We start from the raw sequence: 18,132 nt of genomic DNA, 5'->3' as shown, positions 1-18,132 counted from the left end.
CTTCTAGGATAGGAGGGTTGATACTTCTACTTGACTCTGTGTTGATAAACTCTGGGGATTGCATTCAGTTGCAAGGGACATAGAAAAATAGGAACTTGTCTGAATAGGAACAACCAGGGTAGAACAGAGAACTGGAAACCAACATCCCAAAAAATAGTTGAAAAACTAGTTTGGCTTCTTGGAAGAGTAGTCTACACATAGCTCTCTCAATTTTTCTTCCCTTACCTTCCCTTTTAAATTGGCTTCAATTTGGTTTCTGCCCCCACTGCTCCACTGAAACTGATCTCACCATGATGAGACTGCCAGCATGTCCTCATCTGCTGACCACTCTTATTCTTTGAAACTCTCCTCCCCTAATTTATAGAATGCCACTCTCTTCTGTTTCTTCTCCAAGCTCTTAAACCACTCCCGCATCTTCATCAGATTCCCTTCTTCTACCTGCCCCTTAAATGTTAGTGTTTTCCAGGGATCCACTGTTGGTCCTTTTCTCTGTGCATTAATTTTCCCTAGGCAATATCCTCTACTTCCTTGGCTTCCACTATTGCTTTATCAGTCAGAGTGAGCCAGGTTACGCTGTAGTAGCAAACAATTCCCAAATATCAGAGGCTTAACACAACAAACAGTTATTTCTTGCTCATAATACATGTCCAAAATAGGTCAGCAGGGAGCATCTGTTCATGATAGTCACCAAGAGACCCAGGCTAGCAAAAGGTCCATTTCAACACCGCTTCCACAGTCAGCAGCAGAGGCAAATCGTACTCCAGCTCTTAAAGCTTCTCCCCTGAAGGGATCCATGTCACTTCAACTCACATTTCATTGGCCAAAGTAAGTCTTACGGCTATGCCTAAGTTCAAAGGGTGTGGGAAAGTATAGTCCTACTATGTTCCTGATGATTAACTCCTTAACCCTTGATGACTCCCAAACCTTTATTTCTAGCCCAGACCCTCCTTCTGAGCTCAGACCATTGTGTCCAACTGCCTCCTTGACATTTCTACCTAGTATATACTGACCTATATTTCAAAGTCAGCATGACCAAAAACTGAATTCATCTTCTTCACCCCCAAATCTACTCCTCCTCCTGGTTTCCCTTCTTTAATGAATGAAACTACTATTCATCCTGCCACCCAAGCCAGAAACCTGGTATCCCCATCATCTCTCATTCAGATTGTTGCAATAGGCTCCTAACTGGTCTCCCCACCTCCAGTCTTGATGCCTATGCTCCATCATCTACACCTTCAGAACATAAGTCTGAAAAGTTAGTCAGTGATAAGACTAACTTATCACTGACTTAGAAGCGATAAGCAATCTTTTAAAAGGCAGTTATTTAAAATCCACTAAAGGCTGTCCATTGCCTATAGGATGAAGCCTGGCTCCTCCTCAGCATGCAGAACATATCATAATATAGGCATGGCCTTCCTCCGTAGCCTCATCTCCCATCATGGCCCGCTTTGTACCCCGTAACTATGCTAAACTACCGACAGTGCCTGAAGCCGGCACTGCTTCACACCTCCAGGCCTTTATACCTACTTATTCCTTTGCTTTAAGTGCACTTATTCCTGCCCTATTCCACCCAGTGAACTTCTACCCATTTTTTCCAAGCCCCAACTCTAGCCTCTCCCACATGGAGATATTTTCCTGTCTTCAGCCCTCAAAACACCATTGATCCTTCCTCCCTTTATGCTCTCATTGCACCAAGTACATACTGCTTATCACAGTGACTTCTAATGATTGATGCTTGTCTCTCCTGCTCCTTAAAGATATCAATCTTGTCTTCCCTATCTCTATCATATGTAGTTCCCCAGCACAGTGCCAGGCACTTGAACATGTTCAGAAATTGATCATTGCAGGAAAAAATGAATGGGAAGACCTGACCTGATTCAGGGAAGTTTACAAATACCTACTGCAGGGCTGGCATGGGGACAGGAAGTTTATGGTCCCAGAAGAGCTAGGAGGAGCCATGAGCAATGCCACAGGGAGGCATTATCTCAGCTCAGAAAGAGAAAAACCTTCTTTAACTGCGAGACTTGTCTGAAGATATGGGCTGCCCTAGGAGAGAGCGTGCGCCCTGTGACAAGAGGTGTGCAGTCAGTAGCTGGATAGCTTGTGGCAGTGACGTTGGAGTGGAAATTCCAACAGCAGATAGGGAGGTGGAGTTGTGATTCTCACAGTCCTTCCTACTCTCGAGTGGTCATGAACCTGCCTCCTCTGCTCACCTGATTGATATGGATCATCTCGGCTCCTTCAGAGAACTGCTCCTGCACTAGGGACACCACTTCTCCACTAACCAGGCTGCCCCTGGCCTTGGAGCAGGTGGCCTAAGAGGCTTGGATGTGACTGGACCCTCTGGAACTGCAGTGGCTCTAGGTTCTTATCCACCTCTCAAGCCAACTCCCCCGCCTTTCCTCCAGGCCAGGCCAGGCCACTCTGACTCATGACTGCTCATTCTCAGCAGCAGGAAAGCTGTTGCTTATTTTTACAGCCACTTAAGTAAAGCCATGTCATCCACCTGCATTTGCCCTGTAATGCCTCTCATCTCAGTCTGACTCTGCCAATCCCAAGGAACTACTCCCAGAGTTATGTCCAAGATCTCCCTCCCCTGGGTTGGAGAGATTGACCTTGACCTTACCCTGTTCTGACCCAACTTTCTGAAAGCCCAGAATCAGGAATAGGAGCGTGTGGCTCTTTTCAGACCTGCCCAAGGAGGTCCTTCACACAATGCTATGTGTATTGATGGATGCAGCACAAAGAGACATGGGATTAGTCACCAGAGTACTTCCCTTCTAATCCTGGCTTTATAGTTGATTTCTTGCATGTTTCTGACTTGGCTGAACCAAATCCCTTTTCTGAGCCTCAGTTTCCACCTAGGTGAATTCCAGGGGCAGGGTGATTATTTATGTACTGTGGACAGTGGGTTTCATTCCCAAGCGCAGCCCAGATGGCCGCTCTGCCTCCACGGTCTCTGCAGCTGCAGCTCCTGGCCAAGTGTCCCAGGAGTGCATTAGGAAAACAAACAGCGATAAAGAGGTCTGTAGGGAGGATTTGGATGGGGAAATAGGCCCTAGGGAGGGAAGCAAGTTGGAATCCAAGAAGGAAACTGCCGACTTCCTGGTAGGAAGGAACTGAAGCTCTCCTCTCTGGAGGGTTTCCTCGTCCCCTAACCAAGGAGTCCAGGATGGCCTCCTCTTTCTAAACCCTCGCTGGCCAGGGCTGCAAGCCAGGGAGCAGGAAGGTAAGGCTCTCCGAGTCCTCCCACTCCTCCCTAAACTAGCAGCCGCAGAGCCCAGGATGGGTGGGGATCCCCCTCGTCTTACCTGCTCCCATTTCAAGAGTGGTTTAAGGGACTTCCCTAGTCGTCCAGTGGGTAAGACTCCCTGCTCCCAGTGCAGGAGGCCTGGGTTCGATCCCCGGTCAGGGAACTAGATCCCGCAGGCATGCTGCAACTAAGAAGCCCACATACTGCCACTAAAGATCTCGCGTGCCGCAACTAAGACCTGATGCAGCCAAAATCAATCAATAAATATTTTTTTAAAAAGACATTATAAAAAAACGAAAACAAAAAAAGAGTGGTTTAACAGCCCAGCGGGGAGGAGGGGTGGGATAGCCTTCTCAGCTTCCTTTTTGGGTTAATTGGTGTTCCCTCTAGTTACTCCCTGCTTCCTTCCCCTCCCAGTTCCCATAGCAACTTGGCTGTAGCAGCCAGAACTTGATTGAGCCCAGCGGTGGCCTGCTGGAGGCGGGGAAGGGGATTCTGTAGGGAAAGGAGGGCACTGTCAGGTCAAGGCTTTTCACCCCACCCATCATCTGCTGCTACCTTGAGGGTCCAGGATGGTTAAGCTCAGAGGACAGGGCATGATGAAGAAGGCTTTCCTGCCAGGGCTGGAGTTTGAAGAGGCTGAAAGCCAAGAGCAGGCCTGGTTCTCCTCAGCTCTCCTCCCCTCCCCACGCTTCTGTGTCCTTCCCCCTGAGTTTGGAATGCAGTCACTGGTAGGATGGTCCAGTAGGAAGAACCCTGGAGTTAGAGTCGAGAAACTGGGTTTCAGGTTCCTCCCTCTGCCACTACTTTATGTGACTGTAGAGAAGTCCTTCCCCTCCTTTTCTGGGCCTCAGTTTCCTCAGCTATAAAATGAAGCAGGGCTGAGTTCTCTGCATATTAAAATTAACTGAGGTGTTTTGAAAAACTCTAGATGTGTGGGCCCCACCCACAAGGATTCTGACTGACTTGGTCTGGAGTGCAATGTGGGCCAAGCAGAAGCATTTTTAAAAGACTCTCTGAAAACCATAATTCAAAAAGAGTCATGTATCAAAATGTTCATTGCAGCTCTATTTACAATAGCCAGGAGATGGAAGCAACCTAAGTGTCCATCATCGGATGAATGGATAAAGAAGATGTGGCACATATATACAATGGAATATTACTCAGCCATAAAAAGAAACGAAATTGAGTTATTTGTAGTGAGGTGGATGGACCTAGAGTCTGTCATACGGAGTGAAGTAAGTCAGAAAGAGAAAGATAAATACCGTATGCTAACACATATATATGGAATTTAAGAAAGAAAAAAAAAGGTCATGAAGAACCTAGGGGTAAGACGGAAATAAAGACACAGACCTACTAGAGAATGGACTTGAGAATATGGGGAGGGGGAAGGGTAAGCTGTGACAAAGTGAGGGAATGGCATGGACATATATACACTACCAAATGTGAAATTGATAGCTAGTGGGAAGCAGCCGCATAGCACAGGGAGATCAGCTCAGTGCTTTGTGACCACCTAGAAGGGCGGGATATGGAGGGTGGGAGGGAGGGAGACACAAGAGGGAAGAGATATGGGAACATATGTATATGTATAACTGATTCACTTTGTTATAAAGCAGAAACTAACACACCATTGTAAAGCAATTATACTTCAATAAAGATGTTTAAAAAAAACTAGTTAAAAATAAAATAGCAAGATACCTGGGGGAAAAAAAAAAGACTCTCTGAGTGATTCTAATATGCAGCCAGAATTGAGGAACTAGAGCAAAAGACCTCCGAGGGTCTCCCAACTGACTGTTGTCTGGTTCTGAGACATTTCTTCCTTTGCCCTGCATGCCCCGCCTCCAGCCAGCCCCACAGCTCTCCGAACGCAGCTCTCCTGGCTCTTCCCCATCCTAGTGGATGAGTGCCCAGGTCCCCTGCAACTGCCCAAGCAACCCGGTCCCCTCTGGCTCAGTCCTAACACTGATGAGATGGGGCAAGTGACTTAGGCCTGCCTAGGGAAGAGGGCTACGGAGACTAAGGCAGGCTTGCTGTCCAGGTGGTAGCCCTGAGAGCCAGACTTTTCATCTGAGAAGGACCCCAGCCCCTTTTTAAAGCACGTGGGCCAGCAATGACCTCAGCTGGCCATATGTGGGGCTAAGGAATTGGATTACCTCTCAGCCCCGTGTCATTCTTCTTCCTCCATTCCTCTCACTAGTTCCTTGCCTGTACCTGTCTTGCCACCCACAGGCCTGGTGTCCTCCTCAGGCAACCTGCTCGCCATGGTGACTCTGGGGCGTGAGGCTTGAGGGAGGGTCGTCTAGCTAAGGAGAAAGGCCTCCCTCCCACTGTCAGGCCACCCCTCTCCCAGCCCCGCCTCCCTCAACTCCCTCTCTCTCTCCCAGAGCAGAGGCGGGGAGTGCCCGGCCACCAGCACCTGCTATTAGGCTAATTGCAGTTGCCTGGGAGGAGAGCTGGCCCTCCACTGTAGCCTCACCAGGGAGCAGGAATATTGAACCGAAAGAGCCAGGGAGAATCCCGCAGGGGCCTCTGAACCCCAGCAGTGGAGGACTGGGCTGTTCCACACAATTCAGGGTGAGGGTGGAGGTGGACTCTGGGTCCAGGCTGCAGAGGTTGGGGCAGAGGCTGTGGACAGAGCCGCCTCTTGGCGCCCTGGGACCCACAAGATGGAGTGGGGGGGGGGTCTCCAAGGTACTGGGGCCCTTAGCGTTAGGGATATCCTTTTGTTTCCTGTCTTACTTTTCTTTCTGTCTCCCCCACCTCCTTCTGCTGTCTTATCCCTCTTTCTTATCTTGGCCTTCCTCTGTTCCCATCTTCTTTACACCCCTTTATTCCCCTGCTGGCTCTTGAACCCTCCTCTTTCTTCCTCCGTCTTCCTTACCCCTCCTCTTCACAGCCCATCTTCCACGTCTCCTGTCCCCAACCCTGTTATCCCCTACTCTTTCTTACCCTTCATCTTCTCTCACCCTCACTGTACCCCTTTACCTCCCTTACACCCTCCATCTCTTATTCCCCTGCTTCCTCCCCAGTGCTGTTTTTTCCTACCCCCGCTATAACCACCATTTCTCACCCTCCAACTCCCTACTCTTTCTTACCCTCTCTTTCTTCCTCCCCTCCTCCCTTGTGCCCCCGGACTCCACTGCCAGTCTTTCCAACCCCTGAGCCCCTCTCCTACCCCTCTAGCTCCCTCTTCCCCCGCCTCTTACCTTTACTTGTTCCTTTCCACCTCCTTCCACTCCCTTCTCACTCCATTGCACATACCTTTTATCCCAATAATTTCACTCTTAAGAGTTTATATAAATAACATGCAACAGAAGTGTTCAAGAGAGGTGTGTACAGACCTACTCACCAAAGCATTGTTTGTGATAGTGGAAACCTGGAAATAACTTAAATGTCCATCCATGGGAGATTGGTATCCTTTGCACTTCATTCATATGAAACCGTTCTCCATTCTTTTAGCACACCATGCATGTGCTCACATCTGTACCTTTGCTTAAGCTGTTGCCTCAGTCCAGAATGCTCTTTTGTCTCATCTCTGCCCATCCCATCTAAAATCCTACTTTGAGTCCCAACTCAACTCTTTTTTTTTTTTTTTAATATTTATTTATTTATTTTTGGCTGTCTCGGATCTTAGTTGTGGCACGCGGGATCTTTCATTGTGGTGTGCGGGCTCTTCGTTGCAACATGCAGGCTTCTCTCTAGTTGTGGTGCGTGGGCTCCAGAGCACGTGGGCTCGGTAGTTGCGGCCCTCAGGCTTAGTTGCCCCACAGCATGTGGGATCTTAGTTCCCCGACCAAGAATCGAACCCACGCCCCCTGCATTGGAAGGTGGATTCCTAACCATTGGACCACCAGGGAACTCCCCCAGCTCAACTCATACCCTCGCTGAAATCTTTCCCGGCTTTTCTATTTGCTTCACTCCAGTGGCCAGTGGTTTAACTTCTCTTATAGTATAGAAAATGTGCCATAGTTTCAAGTGAGATCTGTCTATCCGTGAAACTGAAATTTCTTTGAGAGCAGGGACATGTCCTCATTTACTCATCTGGTTCATTCCGTCAACAAGACTTGTTTTTTTACATATATTGTGCTGAGTACTCAATATGGTCAATAAGACCGACCCACGTCTGCTTTCATACGTCTTACATTTTAGTGAGGTTGACAGAGAAAAACAAAACAAGGATGCAGACAAACTCATACTTGTGGTGAAGAAACATTTAAGAAAAAGAAGAATGAGGGGGCATTCTCTAACTCGAGTGGTCAGGGAGACCCTCTCTGAAGAGGTGACTTTTGAACTGAGGCTTCAAAGTTGAGAAGGACCTAGCCAGGCCAAAAGTGGTGGGGGGGGCAGGGGGAAGAGCATATCAGGCCAAGAGAACAGTGTGTGCCAAGGCCCCGAGGTGGGAAGAAGTAGGGCATGTTCAAGGAAAAGAAAGAAAACCTCAGCGTGTGGAGCATTATGAGCCGTATGGGGGAGGTAGAAAATGAGGTTGGAGAGACAGACAGGGGCCAAGTTATGCAGGGGTTTGAAGTCTGTGGTCGCAAGTTTGGGTTTTATTCTAAATGCATTGAAGGGTCTGAAGCAAGGGAGTAACATGATCGAATGTCATTTTGAGATCGCTCTTACTCCTGTGTAAACAGTGCATTGGAAAGAGCAAGAGTGGAGGTGGGGAGGCCACATAGGAGACTGTTGTCCAGGTGACAAATGACGGTGCCTGCACAGAGTCGTGGAAGTAGAGGGAGAATTGGCATGCCTTGCTGATGGACTGCGTGTGGGGATGCTGGCAAAGAGAGGAGTGATGGCTGACACCTAAGTTTCTGGATTGAATACCCGGGTGGATGGTCATGACAGTTAACCGAAGTGGTCAAGACTCAGGGGTGTGGGCAGATTTGGAGTTAAGAAAAACAAGAACTGAATTTTAAGATTTAGAGCATGTTAAATTTGAGAAGCCAGTGAGATATCAAATCTGTGTTCCTCGGGGGGGTAACCTACACCACAACCCACTACCACCCACCACTACCACCCATCACCACGCCCCTGCCCCCACTTTGGAAAAGGCCAGTGTGGGATTCCATTGCCCAAGTCCATGTTCACAGTGGAGTTACTTGTATTTGAGTGCAAATGTTTAAAGTCCGTGTAAGAAGCTCTGACCACGTTGCTCAGAGTGTGGTTGAAAGGCCTCTGGCCGCAGAATGACCTGGACCCTTGTTCCAAAGGCAGATTCCTGAGCCCACCTCAGTCCTCTTGAAGCTGAATTGGAGGGGGCCATCTGCCTTTTTAACAAGTGTCCCAGGGGATTCTGAGGCACACTGAAGTCGGAGAACCATCACTACAAGGAGCAACTATGGGAAGGTGCCCCTGAAAATATGAAGAATGGATGTGGGCAGGGCTCTGGGCATCCTGTTAAAATGCAGGTGTGACTTGTCAAGTCTGGGGCAGGGCCTGGGATTATGCACTTTTCACAAGCTCCAAGTGATGGTGATGCTGCTGGTCCAGGTCCACACTTTGAGTAGCAAGGAGTTAGATCAGTGGTTCTCAGTGGGAGATGATTTTGCCCCCCACCCAGGAGATATTTGACAATGGCCAGAGACATTTCTTGGTGGTCACAATGAGGAGGGGGAGGATGCGACTGGCAACTACTGGGTAGAGGCAAGAAATGCTTCTCAATATTCTATAATGCACAGGACAGCCCCCCACTACAAAGAATCATCCAGTCCAAAATGTCAGTAGTGTTGCCGTTGAGGAACTCTGGTCTTGATGATAGCCAAAGAGTATAGAGCAGGGAACCTTTCTTAGCCAGGACCAAGTGCCTGGTGGAAATGGGCTCGATGAGGGGCAGGATGTACACCCGTGAAGTGAAACGGCCAAGCAAAGTTTCCAAATGAAATGTGGTGTCTGCTCCACTCCAGGGCGGACGCCAACAGGACAGAGCATGGGTTAAGTAGAGCTTGAAGGCACATGTGGTGCTTGGTGAGGCAGATTCCTGTTTTTATTAAAAATAACCCCTCACATTTGTATTGCACTATAGAATTTACAAAACATTTTCATATGTGTCATATTATTTGATCTACACAACACCCTAATGAGGTAAAGCAAAGATTATCCTCTCCATCTCTTTTCTTGAGTTTAGAAACTTAACACCATCCGCCAAAGGAATGTTTGCTGAATTGAATGGAAGTGAAATTTACCTCAATATAGGTGACCTCAGACAAGTCAGGACATCTCTTGGGACCAGCTATAAAATGGTATGGTTGGATGGGCCTCTTCCAGCTCTGATATAGGAGTCATTTTGTGATTTTACCAATGAACAAATTCAAAGTCTTGGATGACTGCAGATTGGGGACTTGGGAGTTCTGGCTATGAAATGGGAGATTTTAGGGTAGGAGGTAGTGGTCTTGACCCAAACCCTTCTTCCCCACCCCCTGGACCCTGGGCGTGGGTTGATGAGCACACCGTACCCTCCCCCTATAGAGTACAGGTACACCCCTCCTCATCCCTCTCCTCTGAGGCGGAAAAGGGCTGGTGCCTGGGCTGATGCTTTTTCCTCTCCCTGCAGGCTGTCTACAAGGCCTGGCTGTGCTCAGAATACTTCAGCGTGACCCAGCAGGAATGCCAGCGCTGGGTGCCCTGCAAGCAATACTGCCTGGAGGTGCAGACCCGGTGCCCTTTTATCCTCCCTGACAATGAGGAAATGGTGTACGGAGGGCTCCCTGGCTTTATCTGTACAGGTAAAGGCAGGGCCCTGGGAGGAGGGAGGAGGCCAAGAGCCCAGAGCAGGCACCAGGTCGGGGCTGTGGGAGCAGGGAGGACAACAGGGAAGTTGGGTCAGGAGAAGGTTAGTGGCTGCAGGAGTAGGTAGTGAGGCCCCAGGTTGGGATGGCGCAAAGTGGAATAGGGGGAGAGAGCAGAATGGCCATCCGTATCCAAAACATACCTGGCCTGGGAGTTATCCCAGAAAAACTGTCTGGGGTCCCTGGAAGATGTGTCCAGAAAGGGACGGTGCTAAGGGGCAGGGGGAAGAGTCTTGGGCAGGAGTACCAGAGCAGCTCCAGCTCTGACAATCACCTCTCTCAGAAAGGCATAGCCAGCAGCCCCTTTAGCACCCCACCCCGCCTTGCTTATCCATTGGCAGGGTTGCTGGATACTTCGCCAAAGCGGCCGGAAACCAAGTGCTGTGACGTGCAGTGGGTCTCCTGTGAGTCGGAGAAGAAGAAGTTCAAGGAGTCTGAAGCCCCTAAAACCCACCACCAGCAATTCCACCACTCTTACTTCCACCACTACCACCAACAGTACCCCCACTACCACCCCCGCCACGACCCCCCAGGCCGCCTCAGCCACAATCCCTCCCTGCTGCCGGTCTCTGGGGGCTCCTGCCTCAGTCCCAGCAGGATCCGGCTCTACGTCCTTGTTCTCATGCTCCTCCATACCATGGTGTCCTTCTCCAGCGGCCAGGGTGGTGGGGGACCGGGCCTGGAGGCACTGCCTGCCCTAGACGAGGGCCTGACTCGGGAAGAGTGACAGCAAGGAGGGAGATCAGACCTCCACCACACACCCACATCAGCTCCAGCGCCCCCACCCAGGGGGAGGGGGAGGGGGTCCCTCCCATGGGAGGTGTAGGACCAGGTGGGGGGTGGGGGAAATGGGGCAATCACACATCGCCCCCTACCAACCCCCACTCCAAAAGCAGCTCCAACAGAACCGCCAGAGGGCCCCAGGGAGCTGCAAAACCCAGCCGGGAGAAAAAGGCAGGAGCAGCAGGTGCCCCCCTCCCAGGCCCCCATCTATGGGGCTTAGCCAAAAAAAAAGGGGGGGAGTGGGGGGTGGAAATGCCCACCGCCACTGAGAGCCCTGACCCCAAGGAAGGAGGCTGCTTACCCAGCCTTGGCCCTTCAGGGAATGTTGGGGGGCACAGAGGGGAGAAGCTCTTTGCCCCCTCCGCATTCCTTTTGTTGCCACGATCCTTAATTCCCTCCTGCCCACACCCCTGCAGGCAACGGCAGACGACGCAGCAGCCCTCCTCCCGCTCCGGCGCACCTTGTCCCCTGTGGGGCCACCACAGGGAAGGGCCCAGCTGGGACATGAGGTGTACGCAGTTGTGGCTAGGTCAGGGGCCCAGTTAAGCTGTGCCCCAGCACCCTAGCCGATGAGGTATAGGAAGGGGGTGCAGAATGCGTGGCGGGAGAGAGCGGAGATAGGGAAGAGGGAGAGGAGAGGAGAGAGGTGGGCAGAGAGATGGCTGAACGGGCCGTCACCACCTGGCTTTGGGGAGCCAGGTGATCAGTGTTGAGGCAGGCTCGAGGACACGTCCCCAAATCAGAAAGGGTTGCGTAAGGAGCCCTCTGGAGAAGGAGCACAGGGACTGGGTTCTTGGGCCTTGAAAACAGAAGGCTGAGGGCACATGGTCAGACTGCCGCTGTCTGAAGGGCCATATCTTACAGAAGGTGCACATACTCCCAAGGGCCACTCTTGCCCTGGAGATCTTGGCCTTGGGGCCAAAGACGTTTCCATTTCTGATCTCCATGGGGAGGAGGGACTTAAGCCCAAGAGGGTCAGGCCTGGCCTGGGTCCCCAGACTCCCCCATCTCGTCCTAGCCCAGGCCTCCATGAAGGAAACCCTGGTGGCATTGCCCCAGAGCTTTCCAGAGATGAGCCGCCCCCATCCCCAGCCTGTCCCCGTCCCCAGCCTACCAAAGAGTATTCATCCCTTCTCATCCCTGACCCCATGGGTTACTATCCCAATTGTGGAACCACCACACTGCTCCTCACCCTGTAGCAGGTCCCCCAATCCAGCCACCCCTGCCCCTAGCTGGAGAAAGTCCAGAAACTGGCAAGAGGACCTGCTAAATACAGACGATGTGCTGTGGTCCCTTGGTTGAGAGACTTGAAGTGTTTAGTCAGGCTAGAGAGCTGCATGAGAGAAGAGGCCTGGAGAGCCCCTTGGGGGCCATTAGCCTTGTGCTGATCTCCTAGGGGTGGGAGGCCACGTGGCCTGGGACATCTACAAGCCAATAGGAGCAGACGAGAAAGGAAGCCACAACTGTGTTCCTGGGACAGGCCAAGCGGCTTTCAGTGCCAGAAGGGCCTGTGTCCTGGGATGCAGTGCCAGTGAGTTAAGGGGAGGGGTGGGCCTGGAGCTGCTTTAGGGGAAACCAAAAGGGGGAGGGGGAGGGAACAGCTGGAATCAGCTGGCTGGGGGATAAATGGGAAACCTCACTCGTAGAGAGGGAATCATTCAAGGGCCTCAGCTGGGTCCCCAAATAGGCTTTGTGAGACCAGGGAGTCCTTCCCTGCCAGTTTTCTCATTTCTCACAGCGTGTTCCCCTCCCCCTGCCCAGCCCTGTGCCCTGCCCACACACTCCATGTTCGGCCTTCAGCATTTCAGGCCTAGCCACATACCCCATCCCTAGAGTGCTCTTTTCAGCTGGGGAGGGGAAGAGGTGCTGGCTACTTTCCAGAGATGCTTCTGTAGATGTGAGAGAGACTATGTACTGCCTTGTAACTCCTGCATCCTCAGGAGGGGAAAAGGGACTGGGAAGTAAAGGGGGACCTTAGGACCCCAGGGAGTGGACCCTTGGAGACTCCCATCCCCTCTTCCCCCTCACCAAGTGCCCAGGAGACCCCTGGCTCAGACCAGCCCAGGGCCTTGCCCAGTGGCAGGGGAAAGGGGCACCTCACTCCACCTCGAAGTCATTTGACTGTCCCCATCCACCCCACTGCCCAGATCTTCCACCACCCCTCCAGCTGCCCCTGCCGTTCGTCACAGGCAGCAGAGCTGGGCAGCTTTCTTACACCATTTTCTACACTGTGCTTCATGAGTAGGACTTTCTTGCACTAGTTCCTTTGACTGAGTCTCCAAGCTGGATTCCTAGTAGTCCCCGTCCCTTCCTCCCTCACCTGGCTACGGTTCAGTTGTTGCCCTTCCCCTGCCTCTGTGTTTCGGTGAGAGTCTCTGTATGTGTACCGCTTTCTGTTTTGTTGCATTGTGGGGCAGAAGCCTCTCTGCTCTTGTTTAACCCCATAAAGAAATAAATGGTAAGACTTGATGATAACCTTCCCTTCATGGTTTTGTTCTGTGGCGTCAAAAATTGCCCAAGGAAAAAGTCTATGGCTTGGGGAGGAGGCGGGACCAGAGGATGCTGAACCTGTGCCACGGCTTGTTGGCTCAAGTCTCAGAAAAAAAGGGGAAACTCTGTAGTAGGCCATTCTAGAGAAGGAAGTCCAAACTCAGCCCCCTGCAGGGATCAGGCAGATAAGTGTGAGTGAAGGAAGTGGGCTGGGCTGGGCTGAAGTATGGACGCCAAGGCTGGAAGTGGTGACAAGTGCAGGGTGTGGGTGTCTACAGGGGCAGCTCAAGCCCAGGGTTGACTTGTGGGAATGTGGGCCCAGCGTTGCCAGGTCTTCTCATTCTTCGAGGGACATCAGGACTCGAGATTTTTACGTGAAGCTTCTAATTTCAAAATGTTGGCTCAAGTCTAAAAAAATCCCACATACCTCTGTGTGGGCTAAATATGTCTGCAGGCCCCACATGGCCTGGGGATTAGCAGTTTTTCACCTTCGTCACAGCCTTTGCTTCTAGTTTCCCAGCCTCATCTCTCACACTGCCTCACCAGGCCCATCTTCCTATCCCAGGCAGAAGGCGCTTGGGGAGCACAGGAGAGGTGACAGACAGAGCCCTCTACCACTGCCACCTTCTCACATACCCAGGAGAGGGGAGAGCATGAGTTGGGAGGGAATCTGGTGTCCTCACTGAGCTGCTGAATTCCTTCACTGAGAAAACCCAAGTCCCTCAACTCCCCAGAAAGCAGCAGAGCATGGAGTTTAGGGCGTGGTCTCTGGAGCCCGGGTGTATGAGTTCACGACTTGGCGTGAGTTCCTTGACTTTCTTGAGCCTTAGTGTCCTCATCTAGCAAAAGGGTTATTGTGAGACTTACATGATGGACATAAAGCGCTTCGCACAACAGCCGGCATGAAGGAGCCGCTCAACTAGTGATCATTATTATTGTCATCGGTCACCCGGTCTTTCTTCTCTTTCCTTGACCTCCACCTAAAACAGTCACCAAGTTCCGTCAATTCTCCCTGTGTAACATGCGTCAAATCCTTCCCCTCCTTTCCACCCGCTCCCTCTCAGCCGCTTCAGGCCCTCAGCAGCTTTTGCCTGGACCACTACAATACCTCCCAACTAATCTCTTGTTCAGTTACTCCAATTTCGATCCATCTTCCCCAGCACTGCACACTTCGGCACTTAGGAGGCACGCCATAAATATTTTGTGAAAGAACTGCTGCCGTAAAGCACACATCTAATCTTCCCAAAGGGAACATATTACACCCGTGAGCAAAAACATCAGATGGTTCCACATTGCCTGTAGAATCAAGTGTAAACTTCTCAGCATGACTTTCAAGGCTCTTTGGATTCCGATCCCATCCTACCAGTCTGAGGCTGTCACACACTCCCATCCCACCTTTCACTGAATGAGCTCAGCACCTTCTCACCTCCTGCCCTTGGCTCACATGGTTTCTTTTCCCCGGGATGTCCTCTCTCCATCTCTGTCCATCACTGCCTTTCAAAGTCCAGCTCAAATGCCACCTCTGCTGTGAAGATTTGCACATTCCCCCTCTCCCAAGCTGAACACCCTCTTGTCCTCTTCAGTACTTCTGTAACACTTTGTACCTTAATCATGGTACTTATCACATCCTGCCTGTATTCGGCTTATTCACTCATTCAAAACATACCCATCGAGCAATTACTATAAGTCAAGTACTATGCTGGGTGCTGGGAATAGCAGTAAAATACAGACACGTTATAGATCCACACGATAACATGATGTCATGTGTTCAGCAACCATCATATGCTTACTGTAACGTTCAAGTTTTTGTCTCACCACATGTCCATGAGGGAGCCAGGCTCTCTTGGCCTTGAGCATAGGAAAGAGAGGCAAGGGACTGGAGGAGGCTATATACCCACAGTGCTAACGGAGTAAAGGGCACAATGGCTGTGCCAAGGAAGTGACCCTACCAGCCACACGTTGCCCTTTGACTCCTGGATTTTGCCCTGCAGCTGCTCCTTTGAGCGACCCCTTCACGCACTGGGCCTAGGCCCTGGTGCTCTCCCTTCAGGGCAGTCCAACTGCAGGCAGCCTCAGTCTCTTCCAGCCTCAGCATGTGCAGGAGGGGCGGCGGCAGTGACTCACACCACTGGCCGTGCAACAGAATCACCTGGAGAGTTTCCGCTCTAGTCCCACCAGCAGAGATTCGGATTGAATTAGCACAGGTTGGGATCCCAGCTTCAGTATTGTTTAACAAACTCCACAGGAGATTCTAATGTGCAGCCAGGCTTGCCAATCATGGGATGAAGAGATGGCTGGGGCTATGTGAAGTCCTTGTTATTCTCAGATAAGTGGTACTAGAAAAAGGCCACTTACAATGAGTCCATTTGAAGTGGGGACCAACATTTCACAATAGAGGGAAAGGAGGAAAGGGTTTGACCGGGACTTTATCTTGGAAAATAAAATTGGAAAGGAGAAAAACTTTTTGTTTAAATTTAAAATGTGTAAATAATTGCAAATATGCACTAATTCTTAGAACGAACAAAGAATGAATCAAGCATTGGGGGGTAACAATTTTCCTGACTGACGTGCATGACAACACAATATTGATTTTTGCCACGCAATCATAAATAGAGTTTTGTTTTATTTTTCCAAAATTAGAGAGCTTCTTCAATTATCCCAAGGACCTCGTGTAATCCTTTGAGAGTTGAATCATTCTCTTTGAAGCCTTGATCCTGTCATTACCCAAGTCAATTTTCTCTTCTGCTGGTGGTAACTGGTCTCTCTCTGACAAATTCCATTTATGAATGACTCCACATGACGTTAGAAATGGTCTTCTATGTCACTTTCATTGACTTCATGAAACCCTATATCTTTCTCAAGACCTTCAGTTTCACTCTGAAATATATTTGCTTTGTGTAATACTAGCAATTAACAAGAGGCTGAAAAAGACCTTAGCATAATGGGTTTGGATAAACTGTATTAGGCTGTGAAATGGGGGGGGGGGGAAGGGACTTACATGTAGGACTCAGAATAGTGAATATTTGGTGCTATGACGACTTTGCCTTTCATAAAGTCCCGTTTCCTTTTGGGGTTAATGTACTTATCTCTAACATAAAAGGATAGGGTTAGATGTCGTTATAAAAATTAAATAAATTAACTTAAACGAAGTAGTATATGTGATAGCGTTGAGCACAGTTCCTAGCACAGAGGAGGAATTCATAATCCTTGCTTTTCCTTCCCTCCAAAAACATTCTTAGATGTTTTGGACACATGAACAGAAATTGCTCAAAAATACCTCTAGAGTCTGACAATTTCTCCCACCTCCATTGTCACCACTTAGACCAGGCCACCATCAGCTCTCTCCTGGACCACTGCAATGGCACTCTAACTGGTCTCCCTGCTTCCAATTTTGCATCCTCCCCCCCCACACACACACACATAGTCCACCCATAGTGATCTTTCAAAAATGCAAATCAGATCATGTCTCTCCCCTGCCAAAACCCTCCAATAGTTTCCCAGCTTAATCGGAACAAAATCCAAACCCCTTACCGTGGCCCACAGGGCCCTACATGACCTGGTCACTTAGCCTACCTCTAATCGCCCAGTACACTCTCTTTAGTTTCCTTCAGCCACCCGGCCTTATTTCTTTTCCTCTGATACACTCAGCTTACTCCTGTCTCAAGATCTTTGTACCTGCCCTTCCTCAGCCTGAAATGTTCTTCCCCTAGATTTTTGCAAGACTGACTCCTTCTTACTATCAGATGTTAGCTTACGTGCCACTTTCTCCGAAAGGCCTTTCCTGACTATTCTGGGTACGGTAGTGCCCTTCTTGCCTGCAGACGCTCTATCATACCACTTGTTTCTATATGATCTAGTGCTGGTAACTATTTGAAATGATCTTGTTTACACATCATCTTTCTTGTTCATTGCCTCTCTCTGCACTTGAATGTAAGCTCTGAGTAGACAAGCGCTTTCTGTCTGCTCCCCGTTTCCCCAGTGCCTTAGTAAAGGTTCACTAAGTGAATGGATGTGGATGTGGATCAGTGGTTCATTTGGGCAGGCGTGAGTGGTGGTCCGATGCGTGGAGTGGGTGGCAAAAGATGAAGCCTGAAAGACAGCCTGAGATCAAAACATGGAAGGTCTTGAAGGTCAAGCTGGGAAATTTGAGCTTTGCACTGAGGCCCATGGGAAGCCATGGAAGATGGTTGAGCTTAAGAGTATTATCAGCTGACCCGGTGGAAGAGTCATCTAGTGCCACGTGCCGTATGGATTGGTGGGCGAAGCGAATGCAGGGTCTGGTTTAAGAGTCCATCAACCACTATGTGCCCCACCTTCGCACTCGCTACCCTCTAGGCCCTCCTCCGCGGCCCTGGTCCACTCAGCTCCCTCACTCTTCTGGGGCCACGCAAGAGCCCTGACTGCCGTTCCCCGCCACCGGCCGCTGGGTGGCGCTGTGGCTCCTCCTACCCGGGCAGGAGGCGCCAGGGAGGCGGAGGCGCAACCGCCGAACCGGGCCTTGGCGCGGGGGTCCGTCGGCGCCTGCCCAGTGGGCTCTTCCTAGTCCGCCTCGTTCTCCCTCCTCCGCGCTGCCCCGCGTCCAGGCCCTTCCCGTCCCCGCCCCCACCCCAGCCGGTGGGACCCGCTTTCCTCCCCCTGTGGCTCTCCTTGGCTTTCCGACCTGCCAGGCCAAAGTGGGGCCGGGCGGAGCGCAGGGGCGGGTGGGGCCCAGGGGCGCCCTCCCTTTTCAGCCCATTCGGGCCTCAGGCCTCCCTGGACCCCAGGGACGAGAGAGAGCTCCCGCGGCCGCCGCCCTGAGCCGCTCGGCCACCCGGTGCA

At 50.8% G+C, this 18,132-nt stretch overlaps 1 protein-coding gene across 1 annotated transcript in view; it reads left to right on the top strand.

The window, feature by feature from the left end:
- Positions 1-13,284, top strand: part of NALF2 (NALCN channel auxiliary factor 2) — a 28,716-nt gene extending 15,432 nt beyond the window's left edge. Inside the window, exons 2-3 of the mRNA XM_060087741.1 lie at positions 9,807-9,978; positions 10,383-13,284. Coding sequence (XP_059943724.1) covers positions 9,807-9,978; positions 10,383-10,768 — 558 coding nt within the window. The 3' untranslated portion in view covers positions 10,769-13,284. The remainder of the gene's footprint in view (positions 1-9,806; positions 9,979-10,382) is intronic.
- The last annotated feature ends 4,848 nt before the right edge of the window (positions 13,285-18,132 follow it).

Source organism: Mesoplodon densirostris, chromosome X (assembly GCF_025265405.1).
Source record: "Mesoplodon densirostris isolate mMesDen1 chromosome X, mMesDen1 primary haplotype, whole genome shotgun sequence".
Lineage (NCBI taxonomy): Eukaryota > Metazoa > Chordata > Mammalia > Artiodactyla > Ziphiidae > Mesoplodon > Mesoplodon densirostris.
This window is presented reverse-complemented; position numbering and strand designations above follow the sequence as displayed.